At 45.0% G+C, this 26293-nt stretch overlaps 1 protein-coding gene across 1 annotated transcript; it reads left to right on the top strand.

The window, feature by feature from the left end:
- Positions 1-494: 494 nt before the first annotated feature.
- Positions 495-26293, top strand: LOC143988195 (receptor-transporting protein 3-like). The gene is made up of 3 exons (XM_077487577.1): positions 495-630; positions 14434-14609; positions 20536-26293. Exons 2-3 carry the CDS (start codon positions 14464-14466, stop codon positions 21158-21160), a joined length of 771 nt encoding a protein of 256 aa, XP_077343703.1. The 5' UTR covers positions 495-630; positions 14434-14463; the 3' UTR covers positions 21161-26293.

The raw sequence follows: 26293 nt of genomic DNA, 5'->3' as shown, positions 1-26293 counted from the left end.
CTCTATTTTTGTTTATAGCGCAAAAAATAAAAACCGCAGGGGTGATCAAATACCACCAAAAGAAAGCTCTATTTGTGGGAAAAAAAGGACACCAATTTTGTTTGGGAGCCACATCGCACGACCGCGCAATTGTCAGTTAAAGCGACGCAGTGCTGAATTGCAAAAAGTGGTCTGGTCCTTGGCCAGCAAAATGGTCCGGGGCTGAGGTGGTTAATATATAAGAACAACAGAATAGCTCAGTATCTGCTGCAGACTGCAGTTACTGGAGCTCCACTCTACACAGAAATGATGTACAGATAACAAGGGACTGCCACTTCCTATTTGTTGTTTGTTATTGTCTATTTGTTGGTTGTTTCAAGCTTTGGTTACATTAAAGTTAATTTAAAAATGAAAAAAAGTTGGAGTTGTGGAAGCCACGTGTTTCCTAGTGACAGTGGAGCTCCAGCTGCAAAGATACACAATAAAGTTTAGTAGAAACTAAGACGTGAAGTGAAGGTCATGTGCTTCCTGTCATCGGTGGAGCTCCACTCTGCAGCCTGACGCCTCGTCAGACAGAGAAGGAGAACTTCCTGTCTTCACAGTTGTTTTGGTTACTTGCTGCCTAAGAGAGACGGAGAACAGGCAAGCCTGGTAAGTATGTTTTGCTCACTGCAGCACATGACGGCACACACAGTTCTTACAAACTGTCATATGGCTTCAACGTTTAAGTGGAAGTCCAGTCAAAATTTTTATTTTTTTCCCCATCTATGCCACTTTGAAAATCAGCGACTTTGAAAAAAAGGTGCCTGCACTACTTTGATCCAGACTGTAAAGTTGGGTGAAAGCATCCTACTAGTGGAAACAGAGCCTTAAGCCTCGTACGCACGTGTCTGTTGACAGACTGTTGTCCTAAATTCTTACCGTTAGTAGGCTCCTTTTTTCAACTGTTGTCCAATTTTTGGCCAACAAATGTTGGATGACATGCTAGTAAATTTTTGGCGGACACCTGTTTGACATCTGATTTTTGTATGGTCAGTACACAAATCTATCACGCATAAGTTCAAAGTACAAAAACGCATGCTCGGAATCCATGCTCACCAAACACGAAATTAGCAGAAGGGGCCCAAAGGGTGGCGCTCAAGAGCTGAAATTCCTCGCAGTATGTCACTACGTGTGTGTCTGTGGCACGACAATTGTGCAACGTTAGTATGCAAGACAAGATCTTGGCACACGCCCTTTTGACAAAAATCGCACGCTCGCTTGGCCAACAATTGTACTGTGAGTCTTTAGTGTGGTTGCCTGAACTATGATCATTGTAGACTGTGAGCTGAGACCCTAGAGAACTTCCAGCTACACCGACAGTTCCCTTCTCCTGTGCTAGTCTTCACTCAAAGCCCAGCACAGCTATACTGTATATATGCACTGCACCCCTGCCCCCGGGTCCTGTGTGGATGGCTTTTTTTTTTACTGAATTAGGATGTATAATGAGAGAACACTTCGCGGAAACCTATGGTGAGCTCCTCCCATCCTGTATACGCCCACTGGCTACACATGTCCCTCCCAGGAAGTGATGTCACTAGCTTTCAGTAACCACACCCACTGGCTGCTTTAAGACTGGGATTTTTTTAATTTTGAGGCATAAGGCTGAGCTCAAAGTAAGTATTAGTAAAGACTTCCACTTTAACCACTTACAGACCAGCGCACGACGATGTACGTCCTATTTTTGAAGAGGGATATCTCGGTAACGGCAGCAGCTGCTGCCACAACCGAGATATCCATCTTTTCAGGCGCCGGTCGGCTGTACGATAACGGTGGTCTCCGCGGCGGATTCGCCGCAAGATCACCGCTATCAGCGGCGGGAGAGGTGCCACCCCCCTTCCGCCGCCCTCCCGCACCTTCTGCCACTTACGGGAGCCGTCGGTAGCGGTGGAGCGATCGGGTCCTTTCGCTAGCTGGGTATGGTGACGAGTGAGGCTAAGATGGCCTCCACGCGTCTCTATACCTCTTAAAGGTGTATATATATATATATAGATTTTTTTTTTTTTTTTGCATTTCAGTCCAAATATGAGAGGACTTTTTGACCCCAGATCTCATATTTAAGAGGACCTGTCATGCTTTTTTCTATTACATGGGATGTTTACATTCCTTGTAATAGGAATAAAAGTGATCCATTTATTTTTTATTTTTTTTTAAACAGTGTAAAAATAAATAAAATCAATTAAAATAAATAAGAAAAAAAAAAAAGGTTTTTAAAAACACCCCGTCACGACGAGCTTGCGCACAGAAGCGAGCGCATACGCGAGTAGCACCCGCATATATAAAAACGGTGGTCAAACCACACATGTGAGGTATTATCGCGATCGGTAGAGCGAGAGCAATAATTCTAGCCCTAGATCTCCTCTGTAACGCAAAAAATGCAACCTGTAGAATTTTTTAAATGTCGCTTATGGAGATTTTTGAGGCTAAAAGTTTGACGCCATTCCACGAGCGGGCGCAATTTTGAAGCGTGACATGTTGGGTATCAATTTACTCAGGCGTACCATTATCTTTCACAGTATAAAAAAAAATTGGGCAAATTTTACTGTTGTCTTATTTTTTTTTATCCAAAAAAGTGAATTTTTTTCCAAAAAAAGTGTGCTTGTAAGACCGCTGCGCAAATATGGTGTGAAAAAAAGTATTTCAATGACCGCCATTTTATTCTCTAGGGTGTTAGAAAAAAAAAAAAACAATATAAAATGTTTGGGGGTTCTTAGTAATTTTCTAGCAAAAAAAACTGTTTTAAACATGTAAACACCAAATCTGAAAAAGAGGCCTGGTCCTTAAGTGGTTAATGTTATATTTACAGTATACAGCTTGATGTATCCTATAATTATGTTCATCTAGTCAGCAGTCCTGCTATACAAGTGCTGGAAGATTGCAATCAATATACAGCCGACATCTCAAGTCTCAAGTCTCCTGGCTGGGCCTGTCACTCAGACAGAAGAGCAGCCTGAGCGCTAAATGTTACAGCACACTTGGTGACACGCTACCCCTTCCCTCCCCAGTGTTATAAAATGTACAGCACCCCTGGCTTCCCTCTAGACGTGCACTTCTCCCTTCCTGCCACTGGGTGCTGCTGTATATGCAGAATTGGAATGTGATTTTAGAGCATCCACAGTTTGCTGTACCCAAGGCTGACTTCTTCATGTCCTACACCCCAAGGTATGCCACTGTTTGCTAATGTATTTTGCAAATAGAAGTTTTTAGTAGATTATGCCCAAAGTCTTTATAATATTTGATATGATGGCAGTCCTAGCAGATTCCCCTGTGAAGAGCTGAGGAATAACATTTACTAGTAAAAAAGAAAAATGCCTATGTCAAAAACTGCAAATTTTAATTGGCACCGATCAGGCTGCATTTATTGGGGTCGGCACGTGAAGCGTCACCTTCCTGAAATGAGTTTTTGCAGGTTTGGATGTCTGTTATAGCAATAGATGAGGTCTGGCACAAAAATAGGAAACTGAGAGATGCTTTAGTTTTTTTTCTCAGACTCATGGTGATGATCCCATGGGTGGAGAAAAGGGAATGATGACGCAAGAATATATAAAAGCAGAATAAGTGATCAATGTGATTCTTAGAAAGCAGCTGGACTGTGCATGAGTAGATTCTGAACACTAATGCCGCATACACACGATCAGACTATCCGGCGGACTTAGTCTGGTGGACAAACCACCGGAAAGTCCACCGGACTTTCCGAACAAGCGGACCTGCCCACATACAACCGGACTTTTCTGGCAGACTAGGTCCGCCGGACTTTTAAAAATGAACAGACTTGCCCGCACACGGAGGAAAGTCCGTTCATTTTGAACGCGGCTCCAGGTAGCCGGGACTAGCGAAGGAAGTCAATGTCGCCGCCTTCGGCGGTGAGATTGACACGCCACTGGCCCCGTCACCTGGTATGGACTCAAAGGGGAAGCCCTACGCTGAAAAAAAACGGCGTGGGGGTCCCCCCCAAGGTCCATATGAGACCCTTATCCGAGCACGCAACTCGGCCGGTCAGGAAAGGGGGTGGGGACAAGCGAGGGTAGGGGAGGCCTGGCAAGAAGAACTGAAGAGGGGGACAAGACCCCCGAAGTCGGAAGAAGACCCCCGGAGCTGTGCAATAAATTATTTTAAACCCTTGTGTGGTGTTTTTTTTTTTTTTTTTTTGTTCACCAGGTGAATGGGTAGGGGTACATTGTACCCCATACTCATTCACAGAGGGGGGGCCGATATCTGGGGGCCCCCTTATTAAAGGGGGCTCCCGGATTCCCATAAGCCCCTTGTCCGCACACTCCGACAACCAACGGCCAGGGTTGACGGGAAGAGGCCCTTGCCCTCATCAACATGGGGACAAGGTGCTTTGAGGTGGGGTGCTTCCCCAAAGCACCCCCCATGTTGAGGGCATGCGGCCTGGTACGGCTCAGGAGGGGGGGGATCTCGCTCGTCCCCACCCCCTTTCCTGACCGACCGGGCTGCGTGCTCGGATAAGGGTCTGATAAGGATTTTGGGGGGACCCCACGTCGTTTTTCATCCTTACCAGGTGACGGGCACAGAGAGGTGTCAATCTCGCCCATGGAGGTGGCGACATTGACCTCCTGCGTTAGTCCCGTCTACCTGAAGCCGCGTTCAAAATGACTAGAGTTTTCTCCGTGCGGGAAAGTCCGTTCATTTCAAAAGTCCGGACTAGCACACACACGGCCAGATTGTCCGCCGGACAATTTTTGAGTCAAAACGACTTTCTAAGTCCGCCTGACTTTTGGGAAAAAAAAGTCCTCCGGAGCCCACACACGGGCGGATTGTCCGGCGGACTCTGGTCCCCCGGACCAAGTCTGCCGGATAGTCTGATCGTGTGTGCGCGGCATAAAAAGGTAATATTGCATAACAGATTCTTAAAGTTGTTGTAAACCCTTTACAACCACTTTTGCCTACAGGTAAGCCTATAACAAGGCTTACCTTTAGGTACCATGAATATTTCCTAAACTTTCCTAAACTATAAACCTAAAATTCGGCACATGCGCACTGAAGAAAGGGCTCGTATGTGCCATTTCTTCAGCTGCTGTGCCGTTACCAGCGGCAATCACATCGCCAGAGCCCACAATCCCGAAAGTAACATTCCGGAGACATGTTGCCCGTCACATCGGTGTACGCGGACCGCTGCAACAGCTTCATTCTAAATATTTGGGTGAGTATTTCATAATGAGCTAGTATGCGATGCATACTAGCTTATTATGCCTTTGTCTTGCATGTTGGTTTTTCTCAAGTCATCTTCCAGGACGGCACACCTGAGAGATGAGAGGCTCCTCCCTACAGGAAACACAATCAATCGACAGCTGTTTTAAGTCCCCACCCTTCCCCTTGATCCTCAGTTTTTGATTGTGTTTCTCCCTACACAGCGAAACTGTTTGTTTTTTTCCAAATGACCCGAAGCCTGGGGCTGGTGGTCTCCCCCTGGGAGCCGGACCACAAGCCTGGGAAGCCTCTGGGTCTGGTAGGATATTCTTGTCCTTCCTGGGGGGTTCCCCTATCTTTTCCTCAGGGCGGGCAGCAGAAATTGGAAGAGCCCCCCTGAGAGCTGAAGGACCCTGGGTACAGTGGTGTACCCAGAACTTCAGGGGCCATTATCCTGTCTCCCCCCTCCTTACCTGTACAGGTGGCTGTTCAGACGGGGGTGCTGGCCATCGGTTCTTTCCAGGGGGCTTGTCCCCGACTCCTGGGTCCCCGGTAGCTCGCGTGGGCTGCCGGAGAGGGCGTGGCAACAAGCACCCGCGTCATTTTCAAACTTCGGGAAAATGGCAGCGGCGTTCTTACCCAGGAGGGAAGGCTGAGAGTCAGTAGGAGCAGGCGCCCACATCCTCCTTTCTCTAGAGCGAGGAGGCACCAGTTTACTACGGTGGATGTCTGCCTTAACCACCTCAGATATGAAGATGGGAATGAGGAATGGAAGGCATTGCCCCCCCCCCCCCCCATGTATATAGACTGACTTCCCTATGGGGACAGCAGTTGGGGGGGGGGAGCACTTTGGCGGCTATCCTCCTTGCGTGTGGACCATAAGGATGGAAAAGCAAGCCCGCTGGCTGTGGCAAAAAGAGGAAGACGACAACGGTGAGTACTTTACTTTCCTTTTGCCGTGGGAATTTAGCTGCAAAATCCCCAATTCCAGCCAGAGGGTTCCTGGGCATTTGAGATCTCACCTGGGGTCTGGATTCAAATAGCCCTTAAGCTTCTGCTAAAAACACCAGCCGCAGCTCCCTCTTACATCAGAGAAGCTGTATGGTGGACAGGTGGTGCAGAGGAACGAGTGTGCCTAAACCACTTCAGATGAGAAAGAGGTAGGTAGGCCATTGCTCCCCCTTCCCCGTGTATATACTGACTGGTGCAGTGCAGAACCTGGGGTCGGGATACAAATAGCGCAGACGCCACTGCTAAAACCACCAGCCACAGCTCCCTCTTACAGCAGAGACACTGTGGTTATCGCAGCAGTAGGTTGCCAGCCTCTCCCTACATGCCCAGTTGTGGTACATTTAGTACGGATGAATATAGCGTACAGAGGGGACCTGGTAGATACAAAGTTACTTACAGGCCAGGTATACCACTGAACAGGTTATTAATTGGGCAGTGGTTGGTGGATTCAGAAGCTCCCCTGGTCAGCAGGTGCACTAGGTTACCGGCCCTATTAGCCCAGCTGCTAGGAATCTGAAGTTGCTTCACAATGTTTAAAAGCTGACCTAACATTCAAGGATGGGCAGAGACCAAGCTACTGTGTGGCACAGTAGGGGTTCCCTTGTCACAGATCCTCCTTTTGGGGGTTGCCTGCTATAGTTAACTTTCATAAGCTCCAACCTCCCACTCCACCTTTACACTGTGTTTATATTATAGTGTAGGAGGTAAGAAGAAACTTATTTTTTATTGGTTTGGGCTACAATCCACGCAGTGGCAGATCTAAAGGCGATTCACCATAGATCGCTCCCTACATCCTTTTAATTGAGGATTTTCTGTGCAAACCTATGCAAGAGCTACATAATTGTTTGAAGCCTGCAAATAGCTATTTACCTCCCAGGCTAAACTGGTAACCACCTCTTCTAGAGAGGTCTTAAATTGGTCTCTAGGGCTGGGCTCATTGAGACTTTAGTTGCTAATCAGCACCACCTGGATATGTGCTGGCTAGCGTTTGCTCAGTCTATGGAGGTAAGGTAGGACAACAACTACTACTAATAGTAGGGTGTCCAACCATTTTAGGATCTGTTCCTTCTCTGGTGGTGAAGGTTTAGTATCTACAGCCCAGGCTATGCCTATGAAATAAATTGCCTGTTGGTTATTTCATAAAGGGATAGACCATGACTCCTCATTGGCTGCACACCAGTAGACCTCAGTAGTGAAGGTTTGTGCTTGCTGGGATGTTTTTGTGGCACAGCAGAAATACACATTGAGATTTGTGACATCTCTGCTTATAAGGGCTATATTGCTGTACATCAGAAATGCACTGCACTGAAGCTTGTTTGCTGTCCTTTATATACTAAAGGTACTGCTTTGTTTGGCTACAGATCAGAAAAATACAACAGTGAAGGTGGTCTGTACTTTCTGGTTTTGTGTTGCACAGCAGAAATGCACATCATTGTGTCTGGTGACATCTCTGCTCATAATGGTTATATTGCTGCACATCAGACATACACAAGATTGAGGTCTGTCTGTGGGGCTTTGTGTCCTGTTTTACTGCCTTGTTGGTTACTTATCAGAAAGGCAGCAGTGAAGTCTGATGGTCCTGATTTGCAGGGCGCTGTGCTGATTCAGACAGTGCTATTAACAGCAATGGCTGCCGAGTTTAAACATGCGATTTGACATGTTGAGTCGCATGACAAATCATTTCAATATGGATGTGCTATCTCTATTCATAGTGTTTTATTGTTGCACATCAGATTTGTACAGCATTAAGGTCTGTGAGGTTTTGTGTCCTGTATTACTGCCTTATCAGAAAGGCAGCAGTGAAAATTGATGGTTCGAATTTGTTGGGCTACATAGTAGAAATACAAATTGAACCCCTGCCAGGTGTAGTACATATACTGCCTTTGGTAATCCATGTAGCACCACAAAGTGGTGTTGTGCTGATTTTAGCCATGCGATTTGACATGTTGAGTCGCAAGGCCAAATCGCTTCAATATGCATGTGCTATCTCTATTCAGAATTGTTATATTGTTGCACATCAGACATATACAAGATTGAAGGTTGTCTGTCCTTTTATGTCTTGCATATTCTGCCTTATTGGCTGCATATCAGAAAGGACACAGCAGTGAAGATTGCTTGTCTTTTTCTGATTTTGTTTTTGCTGCTCAGCTGAGAGACACATTGAGGATGGTGGCCTCTCTGCTCAGTATTGGTATATTACTACACATCAGACATACACAAAGATTGAATGTTTGTGTCCTGTATGTCCTATATTTACTGCCTTATCGTTTGTATATCAGGCTAAGCAGTGTTTCTCATGGATCTACCTTTCTGCATCTTAGGGATACACAGCAGGGGTTTGTTGGCTGCAATCCTCCAGGGAGTCACAGCATTGGGGACCCCTTACTGGTTCGACCTGAAAATTGCTATTTGTTTTTTTTTTTTTTTTTCCCTGCGACCTGTGTAATCTTGAGGTCTGTGGATCCAGGAATCAGGGACTGCTGGTGTCGCACAGACACAAATGGTACCCATTGGAAGCCATAGTATATGACTTCTCATGCGTCTTGCAGTCCCAAGTCGCAGGTTGGGTCGCACGGGTGTGGGAACCCTAAACTTATCTGTCCCTTCTGATTGAGGTTTTGCTACACAGCAGGAATACTCATCATGGCGTTATTGTTTTATTTTGCAGCAGACCAGAAAGATTGCAGCTGTAAAGGCTGTCTGTCTTTTTCCTCAGTGTCTGCTTTTATGTTGTTGCACAGCAGAAATACTCAAGATTGAAGCTTGCTGGTGCTTTCTGTTTCAGAAAAACACAATGCTGCAGGTTGCTCGTGTCCTTTCTCAGTGTTGTTTCTATCTGAACTACACTACAGAAGTGCATGACAGAAAGGATTGTCTTGTGTTCCATATTTTTCCCTGTGGCATAGCAGAAATGCACAACACGGGAGTTGGTGTTCATATTAATCTTATAACTGTGGTGGTTTGTCAGAAATACACAACATGGAAGTTTGGGTCTTTCTGTCTTTATAGCCTTGTTTTGCTGTACATAGGTAAAGCACAACAGTAAAGGGGGTTCCTGTCCTTTCCGTATTTATATATCAGTTATGACCTAGCTAGCTGCACTAAAGAAATACGCAGCATTTAGGGTTTGCTTGAGTCTTAATGTTTTTACGTCTTGGCAGCACATCAGAAAACCAGACTATGAGGACTGTTTGTCTACGTTGAGGTTCAGATTTGGGTCTCTTCCCATATTTGATATATTGGTTTAGCTAGTCACACTCAGGCACACAACATTGTTGTCTATGCTTGTGTCCTTTCTGTCTAAATCTATTGTGCCGTGCCCACAATCTATGATCATTTTATTTGTGATATTAATAATGCATGTATCACCTTTTGTATTTCAGCCTTCTTTTCCATGGAGGGGCCAGGAGTTCGGGCTGCAGCTGCCACATGTCAGAAAACCTTGACCACTTGCATTCAGGGATGCCAGAACCATTTCCTAGGGTTGAAGCCCTGTAGGGTTATGGGACACTGGAGGAAGGGGATAATGAATCGCCCTGTTTAGTAAGAACTTGGAGAGTTCTGTTCAGAGGAGTATTAGGGCCTGAGGATGAAGTATAAAGATGTATACCCGATCGAATAGGTTTCGGCTTGGTGCATGGCCTTCATTTTGCCCTTTTAGCAAAACTAGACATAGCAATATGGGTAGTCTACTCCTGCTAGGGACTTTAATTCTCCTGAAGAAGGCTCTCAGGCGTAAGTAAGGACATAGATTGGGCATGCCTTAAACCCAGGGTTCAAGCTTCTGTTAATCTATTTCCCTTAAGTAGGCTTCCCTTTAGTCTTTTGCTGACATAAAGATAAAAAGGAAGCAGTTTTATTTCCCTCAACAGGATAGTGTTAAGACAGGCCCTCTTATTGATTAATGTAGTGTCCTTGTCTTACACAGGTCTCTTATTTATCTTTTTAGTGGTTCTAAGTAGCACCTACAGGCATAATAGGCCATGGTTGTTAGATGTGTGAGATAGGCAACATTGCTAACCTACAAGTTTAACATGTTTTCTGATTCCATTTTTAAGAGCCCATTTCACCTAGATACTGCATCTGAAGCGGAAAAGGCAGGAACATCTGTGGAGCAGACCTGCAGATCAGCCGCATGATCCAGCTAACATGCCTTCATCAAGCATATGAGCGTATGGAGTGGAGGTAAAGCTCACTGCAGAGCCAAGGTTCGCCAAGAGGGTTTTGCAGTGGCCCCACCCTAAGGTAGGCCTGAGGTACTTGTTTATCCTCTCAGGTGTGCCGTCCTGGAAGATGACTTGAGAAAAGTACCAGTTACTTACCGGTAACTGTCTTTCTGGGAAATCTTCCAGGACGGCAGGCCTACTTCCCGCCCGTTGGAGGAGGGAAAATTCTAGAACACTAGAAGGTGAGTACCTATGAGGAATGATTTCCCTTGTGAACCTGGTTCAGGAGTTACTTCTCTACAAACTGAGGATCAAGGGGAAGGGTGGGGACTTAAAACAGCTGTCGATTGATTGTGTTTCCTGTAGGGAGGAGCCTCTCATCTCTCAGGTGTGCCGTCCTGGAAGATTTCCCAGAAAGACAGTTACCGGTAAGTAACTGGTACTTTTTTTTTTTTTTTTTTTTTTTTTTTCTTCTTTCTAGGGTTTACAACATGTACCATATCCAGAATTTAAAAGAAAAGCTCAGCAAAGATGCATTTTATCTTTATCGTAACAATTACCTGAATTTAAATGTTACTTTCACAGTTTAGTTTCTAGATGTGTCCCATAGTTATGATTGGATGCAGAGGCGTAACTACAACCTTTAGGGCCTTGGTGCAAGAAACCATTAAGGGTGCCCCGGACCCCATCCCAGGGCCCTTTCTCATGTTCTGCAGTGGGCCACCTCCTGCCATCTTGAGGACCCTGCATGGTGGTGGAAAGTCAGAGCCCAGTTGCAAGTGTGACCTTTGAGACATTGGCTGTTCTGCCACTGACCTTACTATTGCTAGGGGGCACTTGGAGGATGTAAGGGTGAACTCTGAAAGGTACTGTTTTAGTACCTCCACACTGCCCCCCTGGAAACAGTGGCAGTAGTGGTGGATTATCAGGGTCAAAGAGATGGTGCTGGGGGGAATGGGATAAGGGACAGAGGGATGGTGGTGGGGGGAGTGGAATCAGGGACAAAGGGATGGTGGGGGGATTAGGGACGGATGGTGGTGAGGGGGGTGGGATGGTATCAGGGACAGAGGGATGGTGCTGAGGGGGTTGGGATGGGATCAGGGACAAATGGGTGGTGGTGGTGGGGAGTGGGATCAGGGAAAGAGGGGTGGTGGTGGGATGGAATCAGAGCCAGAGGGATGGTGGTGAGGGGGGTGGGATGGGATCAGGGACAAATGGGTGATGGTGGTGGGGAGTGGGATCAGGGAAAGAGGGGTGGTGGTGGGATGGAATCAGAGCCAGAGGGATGGTGGGGGGGGGGGGAGTGGGATCAGGACAGAGAGATGGTGGGGGGAGGGAGATCAGGATGGAGGGATGGTGGGGGGGGGTAAGTGGGATCAGGGAGAGAGGGATGGCGGTGAGGGGTTGTAGTGGGATCAGGGACAGAGGGATGGTGGGGGGTGTAGTGGGATCAGGGATAAAGGGATTGGGGGGGGGGGTTGGGATGGGATCAGGGACAGAGGGATGGTGGGGGATGGGATGGGATCAGGGACAGAGAAATGGTGGTGGAGGGGGGTGGGATCGGGATGGAGGGATGGATGGTGGTGAGGGGGGTGGGATCAGAGACAGAGGGATGGTGTTGAGGGGGGTGGGATGGGAAAAGGGACAAAGGGATGGTGGTGGTGGGGGGGGGGGGTGGGGTGGCATGGGATGGGATAAGATCAGATCAGGAACAGAGGGATGATGGTGGGAAGGGATCAGGGACAGGGGGATGGTGGAGAGGGTGCTCATGAATGCAGCCTCACTGTGCCCATGATTGCAGCCTCACTGTGCCCATGATTGCAGCCTCACTGTGCCCATGATTGCAGCCTCACTGTGCCCATCAAATGCAGCTTTACAGTGCCCATGAGTGCAGTCTTGCTGTGCCCATGAATGCAGCCTCACTGCCCGTGAATGTAGCCTCAATGTGTCCATCAAATGCATCTTTACTGTGCCCGTGAATGCAGCCTCACTGTGCCCGTGAATGCAGCCTCACTGTGCCCGTGAATGCAGCCTCACTGCCTGTGAACGCAGCCTCAATGTGCCTGTGAACGTGGCGGCAGCAGGTGAGTGGATGCCCGCTAACAGGCGCTTCCATGATGGATCTGAAGTGACAGGTGCTCTTTAAATGTAAGGATTCATTCTTGCTGGTAGTTCAAATCTTTAATATTTGCGAACAAAATGCAGGTTTCCTAGTTAATAAATGATAATAATAATGTTACTAAAACAGCGATATCAGAACTGATCTAGTCATACAGTTTTTAATGTACATAGATTTGCAAAACAATGGGATAAAGGAATATTCCTGAACTTTGTTTTCGCTCATGGTTACTGTGAAATTGTGTGAATGCATCAACGCAGTGCATGTCATCTCAGCTTGTAGATCTTGGATTCATTGAAGGAGTTTACCAAAAATGTAAATATTGCAGAATATACAGCCTCATGCTACATAACTGAGCTCCATTTCATGCTGAATAAACGAAATTATTAATGTATCTTAAATAGAAAACTATCTTTAGATAGATTTTTTACTACAAAAGCTATATATATATATATATATATATTATATATATATACACACACACAATTGATGAATTTAAATAAAATAATACTTTTTTATATATAATATTTTAAATCATTGTTTTTTTTATCCACACTGATAGAATGTCTTGGCTTAGGCTGGCCATACATTTTACAATTTCCTTCTATAGATTTCCTTTAGATTTACCAAAACCATATAATATGAGGTCAAATCTGAACACGTTCAGTTTGTGTGCAATCAGGCAGGCCCTTGTACTACACATTTGAAGGTAAATCTAAAGGAAATTGAATAAGAAAATTGTATGGTGTATGGCCAGCTTTAGTTAGGCCCCTTTCACACAGGGCGTGCTCCGCTGGAGTATGCCTGCTCAGTGGGGAATCTGTCTACTGATCCTGCTGAGCAGGCAGATGGCTAGTCTGTGTCTGTTTTGCATAAGCTGTTGCTGTTGGTGTTCACCCGACTGCCATCCGATCCGCTAGGCAGAGGGGGAACGATCCCCATCTGTCTTTTTAGTGGACAGGCTCAGATCAGATGTTGATAAGTGTCAAGGGACACATGTCCACTGACAGAGAGCAATGGAGGATCTGATCGGATATGCCTAAAGAACCGACAGGCAGACTTGATTGGTCCTCCCGCGTAAAAGGGCCTTTAGAGAGGAAGGCTGACAGAAGCTTTACAGTGCTTGGGTTAGCATTGCAAATGTCAGAGATAATATCAGTGAAATAAGAAAAGACATATCCTTGTAAACCTATTGTGTTACCCTTGCAGCAGACTTTGTACTGTCACCTCTCCTACTTTTCGTTTTTCTCCCTCCCTGACCTGTATTACTGGATTTTAAACAGTATAGGAACTTTTTTTTGTTTTTACATAGATCACTTCAGGCTGGCCCTTTTTCAGGTACACAGTAGCTAAAACATTAAACACTGGCTCGGGTGAGGACACTGCTGGATTCCTGAACAGGCAAGCAGCTACAGTATTTGTAGCTGCTGACTAAAAAAATTAGGGGGGGGGGGGGCCTGGAGCTCCTCTTTAAGTCAGAAAATTAAGTCCTGATAGATAACTTCAAAGAGCAGCTCCAGGCCCATTCCCCCCCCCCCCCCCCCCCCATTTTTTTTTTAAAAGTAAGCAGCTACAAATACTGTGGGTGCTAATGTTTAATATTAGGGCACTTGCCTGTCCAGGAATCCAGCAGTGTCCTCACCCGAGCCAATTTTTCAATCAACTATTGGGTGCTGGCACCACCATCTTGACTAGGGAAAACCGGCAGTGAAGCCTTGCGTTTTCACAGCTGGTGTTCTACTGCGCATGAAAAAAGAGCACTGCTCTTTGTGAATGGGTCGGCTGCGGGTGAAGGAGGGAAGAGCCAAACTTCCGGCTCAGTTTGCCACGGCGAGGCAAGCAAGTTAGCTCAGTTTGCTGAGGTAAGCAAGCAGAGCTTCCCCTTTTGTAAAAGCCTATTAAAAGTCGAAAAGCTATTACATTTTTTACCAAGGAATTATTGGTTGTTGTTATGTTGTGTTATTGCAGGAACACTACAAGTGCAAAAAATAACACTGAATGAAAATGAACGTGTTTAGGTGGGAAGAAGAATTTTCCAACAAGATTGAGGAATTGGAAGTTCCAGATAACTGGGATCTCCATGTTGATATGAACCTTGTGAAGCAGAAAACAGGACTGATTTATACACAGCAAACCTTTGGCAGGTATCTACATTTTAGTAAACCTTTATAATTATATTATATCACTTGTATAACAAAAAAATGTATAAATGTCATCTTGAAGCATACTTAAACCCAAAAACAATAACATAAAATATTGCAGGTTACAAATCCTTAGATATGACTGCATTAGTTTTCTTTCCTATGCTTTTTCCCCTTTATTTTCACCTGGTAATCCTGCCACTTCTCATCTTTCTCCACACCCTTGGGACAGTAGCATTGCAAATCTGTGGGTATGGAAGTGTTAGATGTCCTAGCAGATTTAGATGGATTTGACTAACAAATTAAAATTGAATTTAAGTTAACACGTTTTAAGCAGTTATAGTAAAAGTTTATTTTCCCAAAGTGTCTTTCAAGACAGCACCTGAGAGATCGTGACCCCACCCACTGGACCATAGGAAACACCACCTTCCTCCAGATATTTAAAGGGAGGCAACTCCCTACTACACATCAGTTTTTGCGTTTCCTCTGGCCCTGAGGGAACATCTTTTGTGGGGGAGCCATGATCTCTTAGGGCAGTCCTGAGAGACGGGGGTTTCCTTACTTTTTTCCTCCTTATTTCTAAGACCCCAGCCCTCCCGCCTTACCAGGGTCACTACAGCGGTAAGGACAGGCTCCTCTTTTCCTCCTAGGTGTTCGAGGAGAGTCGTGTGGTCCAGTGACCCTGCTCCAGGCTTCCAGGAGAAGCGGCTGCATGTGCACCGCTTTCATTTTTGCAGAGGCCGAGAAGAGTCTATGCTGCTCTGGAAGTGACGCTCCTATGAGCGGGTCTCTGGGTCAGCGCCCGGCATTAATTTCCAGCAGACAGGCGCAGGGGGAGGAGGCAGGGTAGGAGCTGGCGCCTATTTCAGCTTTTCTTGCCTCCTGGTGGCGGGGACCTGTCTGAGCACTGGATTCTGTGTTTCTTCCCCTCTTGGTGTTCCTTATGGGGTGGTCCACGGGTAGAGACTGGGTCCCACAAAGGGTCCTGTTTTTTTTTTTTTTTCCCCTTTTGTATTTTCTCTCTCAGGCCAAAAGCTCTGACCCAGGAAAAAGAAATGCCCCTCATGCAAGGCCATGTTGGGAGAAAATTGGGAAAAAAAGCCATATGCAGTACTTCTTTAGTGAAAGAGGAATCTGCTTCTGTGTGTGATGACATGGTTGCCTCGGTAAAGAAGGAACTTTATGCCACGATTCAATCATTCCGTGACTAATTCGTTACCCGGCTGCGATTCAGTCCTCCACATCAGAGTCCTCACAGGGTTCACTTTCTGTCCCGGTGGTAGAAACTCTGTCTGAGGGTCCATCTATCAGGGAAAAACAATCCCCTGCACCTTCCAATGACAATTTGGAAAAGGAGGGGTGAAGGGGCAGATGTCCCAACCTAAGTTTAAGCTATCCCTGGAGGAAGTTGATGGTCTCCTTTAGAGCCATACATGTTAATCTTGGCCTAAGCGAAGAGAAAAAGGAACTTGCACTACATGACAGTATGTACGCAGGTCTAAGTGAGCCTAAGGGGTGAACATTTCTGGTGCATTCTGTCATCTCGGATTCCATAAAGAAGGAATGGCAAGATCCGTAGAAAAAAAACTTTTTCTCGAGAGCCCACAAGAGACTTTCGAGGAAGACCCCTCTGCAGTATGGAACAAGGTCCCTAAACTTGACGCTGCCTTCTCCCAGGTCTCTAGGTCCACCGACCTAGCCTTTGAAGAGATGGGGATCCTAAGGGATCCGATGGAAGCGAATGGATCTTTTGCTCAAGAGATCTTGGCAATCGATCAGGAGCAATTTAAAGCCAGCCATGACTATGACGTGTCGCTAGAAACCGGGAATATTGGGTTAACCAGCTAAAAGCTCATGTATTAGCAGATTCACCCAAACAGGAAATTTTAGATTCTTTTACTACCTCCGCGGTAACGTATATGGCGGATGCTTCATCTGATGCAGTTATAATGTCGGCTAGATCAGCAGCCCTAACAAATTTGATTGTGTGGCTGAAGACTTGGCCAGGCGATGTGGCGTTGAAGAGTAAGCTCTGTGGGATTCCCTTTTTGAGTGACCTTCTCTTTGGTCCTGATCTGGATACCATCCTGGACAGGACAGCAGGTAGGAAGAAATAATTCCTGGTAAAGAAGAAGAAACAACCCCCTAAGAGCCTTTTTCAACCTCAATAAGCTCAGGCGCAGGACAACAAGTCCCAGGGGAGGAGGAAGAATTGGTCCGCGCAAAAAGCTAAAGGCAAGGGCGGAATCATTTTCCATCCTCCTGCGCAAACCAAAAAATCCCAGTGACTCGACCCTGCGGGTGGGCAGAAGGCTGCAAAGTTTCCTTCTGCAGTGGTCAGGCATAATGTCAAATCAGTTCCTCCTGACCACTCTTTCTCAAGGCTACGCAATAGAGTTTACGGAATCTTCCCCAAGAAGATTTCCTATTACAAATAACCCAAAGCATCCAGTGAAAGCCCTGGCCATGAAGTCCTTATTAAAGCAACTGATGCCGCAGGGTGTAGTGTTCCTAGTGCCACCAGTAGAGCGGCAACAGGGATTTTATTCTCACATTTTCTAAAAAAAAAAAAAAATGAAAATTCAGAATGATCCTCAACCTAAAACCTCTGAACAAATATGTGAAGTACAGGAGGTTCAATATGGACACAAGGAGCAGGTCCTTAGAAGCACTGGCAACAGAGATTCTTATATAGGCAGAGATCTGTTCGCTTCAAAGGAGAATGCACAGGTGCCTTGTTACTTTTCTCTGAATAATCTCGATGGGTCACTAGGGACAGATGCCCTGGCCCATCCATGGGGATTTCACCTTTGCTATGCTTTCATCCCATTCCAGCTGATCCCACTGGTATTAAAGAAGATCCAATGGGAAGGAGTACCAGTCATTTTAATTACTCCATTTTAGCCAAAAAGGGTCTGGTTCTCAACCGTTCTGGTGATGGCGACCAAACCTTGTTGGCATCTACCTCTCAGGCAAGATTTACTAATCCAAGGTTCACTAAATCACCCAGAAGTGGCCAGGCTGTTGATTTCAGCATAGTATCTGAAGAGAGGCTCTTAAAGAGTAAGGGGTTCTCAGATCGTCTGGTTGCAACATTGCTACCGAGTAGAAAAAAAGTAACGAGCCGTCTATAACTCTTGGTGCAATGCATCTACCCAAGACCCAAGGAGCCATCTTGGAGTTTTTACAGGATGGGGCAGATAGGAGACTAGCAGTCTGTACCTTGAAGGTACAGGTTGCTGCACTAACAGTTTTTTTTTTTTTTAGAGAAATCTGTGGCCTCTGAACCGCTGGTAGTCCGATTTGATTTTTTTTTTTTTTTTTTTTTTAAGAGCTCTTGCAAGATCAAGGCCAGCGCCAGGGTTTCCCAAAATGGGACCTGACAGTAGTCCTGCAATCCCCAGCAAAGAGTTAATTTGAACCTCTGGATGCAGCATCACTCAAATGTCTCACTCTTAAAGCTGTGTTCCTGATCGACCATTACTTCAGCACGCAGGATCAGTGAGCTACACGCTCTGTCAATTAGGGAACCTTATCTCTCAGTGTTTCTGCGTAGAGTTATCCTTAGGACAAACCCAAAGTTCTTACCTAAGGTAGCCTCAATGCATAATCATTCACAGGACATTGTGCTCCCAACCTTCTGTGCTAACCCATTGGGGGAGAAGGAGACTTTTTTTTTTCATATGGTGGATGTCAAAAGGATTTTGTTATGTTAGCTAGAAATAACAAAGAACTTTAGACATACAGATTCGTTATTTGTCCTTTATTCAGGCAACAAGAAAGGTTGCCAGGCTTCTAAAGGATCATTAGCCAGATGGCTGAAATGATACATGCTGGAGGCATACTCGCATGCAGGTTTGTCTCCGCAACTGGGATTCGTGTACACTCAACCAGAGCGCTTGCAGCCCCTGAACAAATTTGCAAGGCGGCAACATGGTCAAGTTTTTGCGCCATTGTGCGAAATTACAGGCTGGACCTCACATTTGCCAGCGATCAGGCATTTGGCAGAAAGGTCTTGCAGGCTGTTGTCCCACCCTAAGGGCACAAGTCTGTTATCCTCCCAGGTGCTGTCCTGAAAGACGCTTTGGGGAAAATTCAAGTTAGACTTACCGGTAACTTGTTTTCCATAAGTCTTTGAGGACAGCAACGACCCGCCCTATTCGTTTCTATGTACTATTCTGTGACTAACATACGTGTGTTCCAGCCAGGGCCGGAGGATCTCTTCTACAACTGATGTGTGGTAGGGAGTTGCCTCCCTTTAAAGATCTGGAGGAAGGTAGTGTTCCCTATGGTCCAGTGGGTGGAGTCACGATCTCTCAGGTGCTGTCCTGAAAGACTTATGGAAAACAAGTCACCGGTAAGTCTAACTTAAATTTTTTCTTTGAGATAAATATTTTGCAGAAATAAATAAAAGTCCACCATTGTAAGCACTCATGTCAGAAGTAAATGGTTTGTCTGAACCCTCTAACTTCCACTTTTGCCAAACAGTTTGGTCTGTTTAAAGAAAGTTGAAAAATAACAGACTTAATTGTTTGAGCAACAGGTGAAAATAAAGCCTACTGTCGCGTACACGATCAAATTTTCCGCCAGCAAAAGTCCGATGTGAGCTTTTGGTCGGAAATGCCAACCGTGTGCATGCTCCACCGGGCTTTTGCTGGCGGAATTCCCGCCAGCAAAAGATTGAGAACAGGTTTTAAATTTTTCAGTCGGAAAAAGTTCAAAGCAGAAATTCTGATCGTCTGTACCAATTCCGACGCGCAAAATTCCTACGCATGCTCGGAAACAATTCAACACATGCGCTGAAGCATTGAACTTCATTTTCTCTGCTCGTCGTAATGTTCACCCGTTTTCCTTCCGGATTCTGCAGACTCTGGCTGTGTGACTGGCTGGAGCCACGATGACGTCACTCCTGCGTATACGTGGGGGAGCGGTCATTTACGGCACAGGATTTTGAAGGAACACCCTGGGAGTCTGTTCCTTCAGAGCGCATGTGCCAATGACGCCATTGGCTTAATATATAGTAAATACTGTATCTCCTAAACAGTGCACGTTTAGGAGATATTTACAGTACCTAAAGGTAAGCCTTATTATAGGCTCGCCTATAGGTACAAGTAAGAGATTGAAGTTTACAACCCCTTGAAGGGATAACAGGCATTAAACATATTTCTTCTCGTCAATGAAGGCCAGGTTAACATAATCCAGCACAGAGTTCCCTGTTACATCAGAGTCTGCAGGTTTCCCCTTTACAGTGCAAGGGGGACGTCTGCAGACCCTGATGTGACCCATCATTCATAAGTGATGCTCGAGGACCCGCTAAACAAAAAACATGTTGCTATCCACTCGGTCACTGCTAATTTATATTTTCTCAGCTGTCAGCAGAATGTAAACAAAGGAGCAGGGTATCCCAGGTCATATCATGGACATATTTGGTCAATGATGATACCCAGGAACCCCTGTAGAAAATCTATAGCCAAATATGGTCTTGTCCATATTTGGTCAATAATGTCAACTGGAATACCCCCACCTCTTTGTTTACATTAACGCGGGGGCCCTTAGTTGCAGGCATGTCACACTCAATCCTGAATCAAGAAGTCAACTTTTATGGATCCTTCAATGATAAGAACTAACAGGATAGTTGACGCTCTTTTACATTACTAATCCTGCTATGAATCTGCCAACACTAAGTAGCCTCATTTACAGCTCCTATGAGATTTTACAGATTAAGTAGTAACATTAAAATTCATAATCATACCATAGTTGTACATATTTTAGAAGCTGAACATCAGATTACTTGATTGGACAGATGCAGACTATTGCAAAACAGTCTGTTGTTTACTACTGGTGCTCCTTATAAACTATTTATTGCTTAACCCCTGTATTACAAAGAGAGCTCCAGTTATGACCTATTGTATTTTTCTTCTCGCTTCAGCTTCCGTTGCTCACATTGTGCACGCAGCTGGAACTCATCAAAAGTATCCGTATTGTTCATTATAAATCTAAACAATCGTATGAGACGTGGAACAGTAAAAATGAGAATTTTCAAGCAGGGTTGTGAACGTTGCAGCAGTCCCGAAGAAATGATCCCAACGGTGACATCTGACAACATTGAAAGAGTTGTTTGTAATTTAGTCCATAAAATCCAAAGAAAGTTCTATGAGGTGAATGATCAATATCAAGATCAGAAGCCAAAAATCTATGGCCTCTTGGAAGGTTTACATAACAAAGAGCGTTGTGAGGCATGCAGAGATGGTTTCTGTAAACAACAGATGCTGTCTTGTGCATATGAACAAAATGGGGAGCAGAGAGTATATGAACAAAATAGTGACCAGAGGGAATATGAACAATATTGGGAGCAGAAAGAATATAAACAAGATAGGGAGCAGAGAGAATATGAACAAGATAGGGAGCAGAGAGAATATGAACAAAATAGGGAGCAGAGAGAATATGAACAAAATAGGGAGCAGAGAGATTCAGCTGCACCTGCTGCTTTGTCTGTCATGGGCCTGGTTGTGGGTGTAGCAGCGATAGCACTAATGTATTTTGCAAATAAATGATTATTTTGAGAAAAAAAAATTCAGCCTTGGACAGACATACCGTAGGTACACAGGCATGTGAAACATTCTGTTTCATATGGGATAGGGAAGGGTTAAATCCCTCCCAGGTAATTGTTTTGCTGAATGTGTACCATTGGGGAAATTTCCCTTTACTGCCCAGAACCGCAACAGGAAGTGGATATCTCCCAAAGTGAGGGGAATTCCCCTCTAAGACCAATGTCGCCGAAACAAGTGTCCTTTTTTGAAGATTTCTCCTCGCTTCTTGATTTCAGGACAACTCATGCACAAAGGGCATCTGTTTAGCCCCTGAACTCACACAATTTCATACCCGCATGTCAGTCCGACTTCGGGAGCGATTGCAGAGACATCTGTGCGGGTTCCTGTTGGTTCTATTGAAATCACACCAAAAGTCGCCAAAAGTAGTACAGCAACTACTCTTGGGAATCAGACGGTGCCATTGTCGGCAATAGCCGCCAATTTGGCACGCCAAATTGCATCAATGTAAACCTGGGCTAAAAGTGGTGTTTACTAAGCCCAGTGTGCATGAGGTCTAAGCCCTTGTACACACGGTCGGAGAATCCGTCGGAATGTGTCCTATCGGACCGTGTCGTCTGATAATCCGACTGTGTGTGGTATGCATCGGACTGATTTCGTCGGACCCAATTTTCCAACATGTTGGAAATATTTCCCGACCAACTGGGCCGATCGACATACTCTGATCATGTGTAGAGAATTTTGATCGGACCAAGTGCCACGCATGCTCAGATCAAATTCCTACATCAAAGCTATTGGCTACTAGCCTGAATATAGTCCCATCCTAACGAAATTACGTCATCACGTTCTGAAAGATCGGATTTTTCACCAACTTTGTCCGACCGTGTGCAACAGTTTTGGGCAAAATCTGACGGATTTGGTTGTGGAAATCTCCGACCGTGTGTACAGGGGCTAAAAGTTTGGATTTAACTTTTTTTTCTTGGTCACCAGTACCAATAGAATGATGAATATCCTCAATGGGGACCTCCAGACAGAAAAACAGAAGCCTTTCCCACTCTGTTTAAAAATAAATGAGGTTTGGTATAAAGATACACGTAAAGTGGTTGTTAAAAATACTCCCATCCTCTCTGTACCATAATGATGATTGTCTCTGTGCCTGTCTTCTGTAAAAAATCTGTCCGATTGTACCTATATGAGCTCAGGCGCTCAGCTGATTGTCGGCTCTCTCTTCTCTCTCGGGCTTGCAGCTGCAGTGGGTGGGGCCAAGCTCTCCCACTGATGTCAGCTGGGGAGGAGGGGGAGAGAGCCGACAATCGGGCAGATTTTTTACAGAACACAGGGACAATTCTTATAATGGTACAGAGAGGATGGGAGTATTTAATAGCTGCGGATGACGGAATCACACAAACTGACCACGGTGTCAGGGCTCAGCAGTCATGGTCACTGTGCTGTAAAACATTCGTTACGGGAACAAGATCTTTAATTTTTTTGGCTTAACAAACGCTTAAGGCCCCTTTCACACTACCGTTCTGTTCAGGCCCGCCTGTCAGTTTTTCAGGCGGACCTGAACGGATGCTCCATAGAGGTCTATGGAGCGTCGGATGTCAGCGGTGACATGTCCGCTGACATCCGACCCGCTCCGAACCGAAAAAGTGTGACGGAGGAAAAAGCTATTTTTCCATCCGTCATCGGATGACGACGGACACTGCGGTCCGCCGTCATCCGATCTCCCATAGAGGAGAGCGGCGCTGTGACAGGTCTGTCTCTGCGCAGTATGCAGAGACGGACCTGTCATCTTCCTGCTCAGCGGGGATCGGCGGAGTGATCCCCGCTGAGCAAGCGGATATCCACGGGGCGGATCACCACTGATCCGCCCCGTGTGAAAGGACCCTTAATCTTAACCGCTTGCCGACCAGCTGCCGTCATACTGTGGCAGGTCAGCTCATTCCGGCGGACCATCGTAGCTATACATGGGTCCCTTTTAAGCAGGATAGCAGGCGCCCCCCCAGCGGCACAGCAGGGGTGCTGATGCTCATGACCGGCGGCCACCAGCAATCGCGGGCACGAGAGGCAGAACAGGGACGTGTGTGTGTGTGTGTGTAACGTCCCTGTTCTGTTCAGAGAGAGAGATTGTGAGTTCCTACAAGCTGGGAACCGTGATCTGTCATCTCCTATAGTGAGTCCCCTCCCCCTACAGTTAGAACACACATTAGAAAACACAGTTAACCCCTTGATTGCCCCCTAGTGTTAACCCCTTCCCCGCCAGTGACATTTACACAGCAATCTGCATTTTTATAGCACTAATTGCTGTATGAATGCCAATGGTCCCACAAATGTGTCAAGAGTGTCTGATATGTCCAGCATAATGTCGCAGTCCCGATAAAAATGACAGATCACCGCCATTACTAGTAAAATAAAAATAATAAAAATGCCATAAATCTATGCCCTATTTTGTAGACGCTATAACTTTTGCACAAACCAATCAATGTACGCTTTTTTGCAAAAAAAATTTTTATTACCAAAAATATGTAGAAGAATACATATCGGTCTAAACTGAGGAAAAGTACAAAATATTGTTTTGTTTTTTTTCAAAATTGTTGCTCTTTTTTTTTTTGTTTATAGCCCAAAAAATAAAAACTGCAGCGGTGATCAAATACCACCAAAAGAAAGCTGTATTTGTGGGAAAAAAAGGATGTCAATTTTGTTTGGGTACTAAATCGCACAACTGCGCAATTGTCAGTTAAAGCAATGCAGTGGCGTATTGCAAAAAATGACCTGGTTAAGCAGCCAATTCTTCCGCGGCTGAAGTGGATAAGCAGGGTGGATCTGATTTCAATCAAGTTGATTTAATCGCTAGTAAAAAGGATTGCTTTAACCACTTCAGCTCCAGAAGGTTTTACTCCCTTCCTGATCAGGTTATTTTTTGCAATACGGCACTGCATTAATTTAACTGACAACTGCATGGTCATGAGACACTGTACCCAAATAAAAATTTTTCCCACAAATAGAGCTTTCTTTTGGTGGTATTTGATTACCTCTGCGGTTTTTATTTTTTGCGATATACTGAAAAAAACCCTATTTTTTACTTTTTGCTATAAAATAAATCCAAATAAAAAAGATTAAAAAAAATCAAAATTTCATCATCAGTTTAGAACAATGTGTATTCTGCTAAAAAAAAATTACAATAAGCGTATATTGATTGGTTTTGCGCAAAAGTTATAGCATCTACAAACTATGGGATAGATTCATGGACTTTTTTTAAATTGTTTTTACTGGTAATGGTGGGGAACAATGACTTTTGGCAGGACTGCAGTGGATAAATCTGACCCTAAGTGACACTTTTTGGGAACCAGTGATACCAATATAGTGATCAGTACTAAAAAGAAAATGCACTGTCACTGTATAAACAGTGGCAGGGAAGGAGTTAGAATCTTGCGTGCTCAAGTGGTTAACTGTGTTCCCTGGGAATGTTTTCTTACAGAGTGGGGAATGGACTGATTCGAGGAAGAGACACATCTGTGTTCCTGATTATCAAGAATCGCTGATCTCTCTCAATCTTGTTTACATAGGCAAACGGCCATTCTGTCATTCCTGTCATTGGTCCTAGCATAGCCCTGAGGGTTCCCAGTAGGTGACTGGGAGGAAGCATAAATAGAGTGAGGCCTGGCGCAGAGGGGTTCTGGTCTGTTCTGAGCAGTCCAGCTGTGCTTTTTCATTTGCTCAATGAGGTCCCATGATTGGCTGATATTGAAAGGAAACATCCAAACATTCAGGGACATTTGTGAGTGCAGATCAATGTGTAAGAGTCCAGTGACTGTGTGCTGTCTCTATCCCTCACGCATCAGAGCCTATGCCTAAAAGTGGACATTGTGTATAGTGTCCCTGTGTAGCTCAGACCATTCTTGCTGCTGGAAGGATTGTGCTAGGAATCTGAGAGGAAGACAGGTGTCCACTTTACGTTACTGGAGTACTGGTTACCCTGGCCTGCACCCATCCAAGTTCAGGTTTTCAATAAGGCATCAAAAAAGGATACCCCTAGACTAATCATTAAGCCAAGAGTGACTGAGACTGTGTGCCTAACTGCTAGTGCACTTACTGGGGAGAGGACCTTGGGACCCTTTTAGTGGTCTATTTATGGGGTGAGCACAACATGAGGCTCGTGCATCACATAGCAACTAGATTTGGTACTTCGAGGAAAGAGATATCACCGCTCCAGGCAGGTCAATTCGGAAAGGAACCTCTCCTCTAGTTTGGAGGACACAGGTGCTGGCAATGCATGTAGCAATGAGATTGAGAAAAATCCTGGACAGCTGCACTCAAGAAAATGTGTTGCCTTTATTAGGTAAAAAATACATGCCACAGCAGAATGGACAGAAGAGTTGACGCGTTTCACACTATCAAACAGTGCTTAATCATAGCTAACACACACACACTAGTGTCTTTTGATCATGTGATCAGATGAGTGATTGTGTCCAATCAACAAACAAGCAAATGCTGTGGACACAATGAAGAACAAGAAAAACCTGTGTGATTGAATATGGTGCTCAAGAAGTTTTAGACTAGGTAAAGAAATGTAAGTGAGCTATTATTAGTGTATACATATGTGTATATATGCGTGAACCTTAAACCCTGAATAAAGAGTTAACACGAAAATATAAACTAGTGTCACTTAATCGATACCTTAGCAAACAAAATCTGTGCTAAAAAAAAAGAAGTAAAATATATATGTATCAAAGTGTAAAACCTCCCTGTACATTAGCTGGATGTGAATGTTATTCGTATAAATATATTTATATACCCCCATCAAATCATTCTCTGCAGCTATTACCTTTTGTACCACCACCCCCTCCCTTTAGAATGTAAGCTCTATGAGCAAGGCCCTCGTGTACCTTTTGTATTGTACTGTAATTGTGTTGTCCCCCTATACATTGTAAAGTGCTGCCTAAACTGTTGGCACTATATAAATCGTGTATAATAATATATTTGTTAAATATTTCTAGCGTCTGAGGGAAAAATATTTGGAATATGTGCAGTATATAGAAAGAGGTATTGTATATATGTAAAACATAATAAAGATAAATATAAAAAACAACCAGACTAAAATAAACATGTGCATACATTAAATGTATGCAGTGTACA

Source organism: Lithobates pipiens, unplaced genomic scaffold (assembly GCF_037356315.1).
Source record: "Lithobates pipiens isolate NorthernLeopardFrog02 unplaced genomic scaffold, aLitPip1_a1.2 Scaffold_18, whole genome shotgun sequence".
NCBI classification, from domain to species: Eukaryota; Metazoa; Chordata; class Amphibia; order Anura; family Ranidae; genus Lithobates; species Lithobates pipiens.
This window is presented reverse-complemented; position numbering and strand designations above follow the sequence as displayed.

What these genes read in the sequence shown, in the direction of transcription:
- LOC143988195 (XM_077487577.1), top strand. Translation starts at nt 14,464, where the DNA reads ATGAAAATGAACGTGTTTAGGTGGGAAGAAGAATTTTCCAACAAGATT. An exon ending in ACACAGCAAACCTTTGGCAG is followed by an intron (nt 14,610 to 20,535) that starts GTATCTACATTT and finishes TTCTCGCTTCAG; the next exon opens with CTTCCGTTGCTCACATTGTG.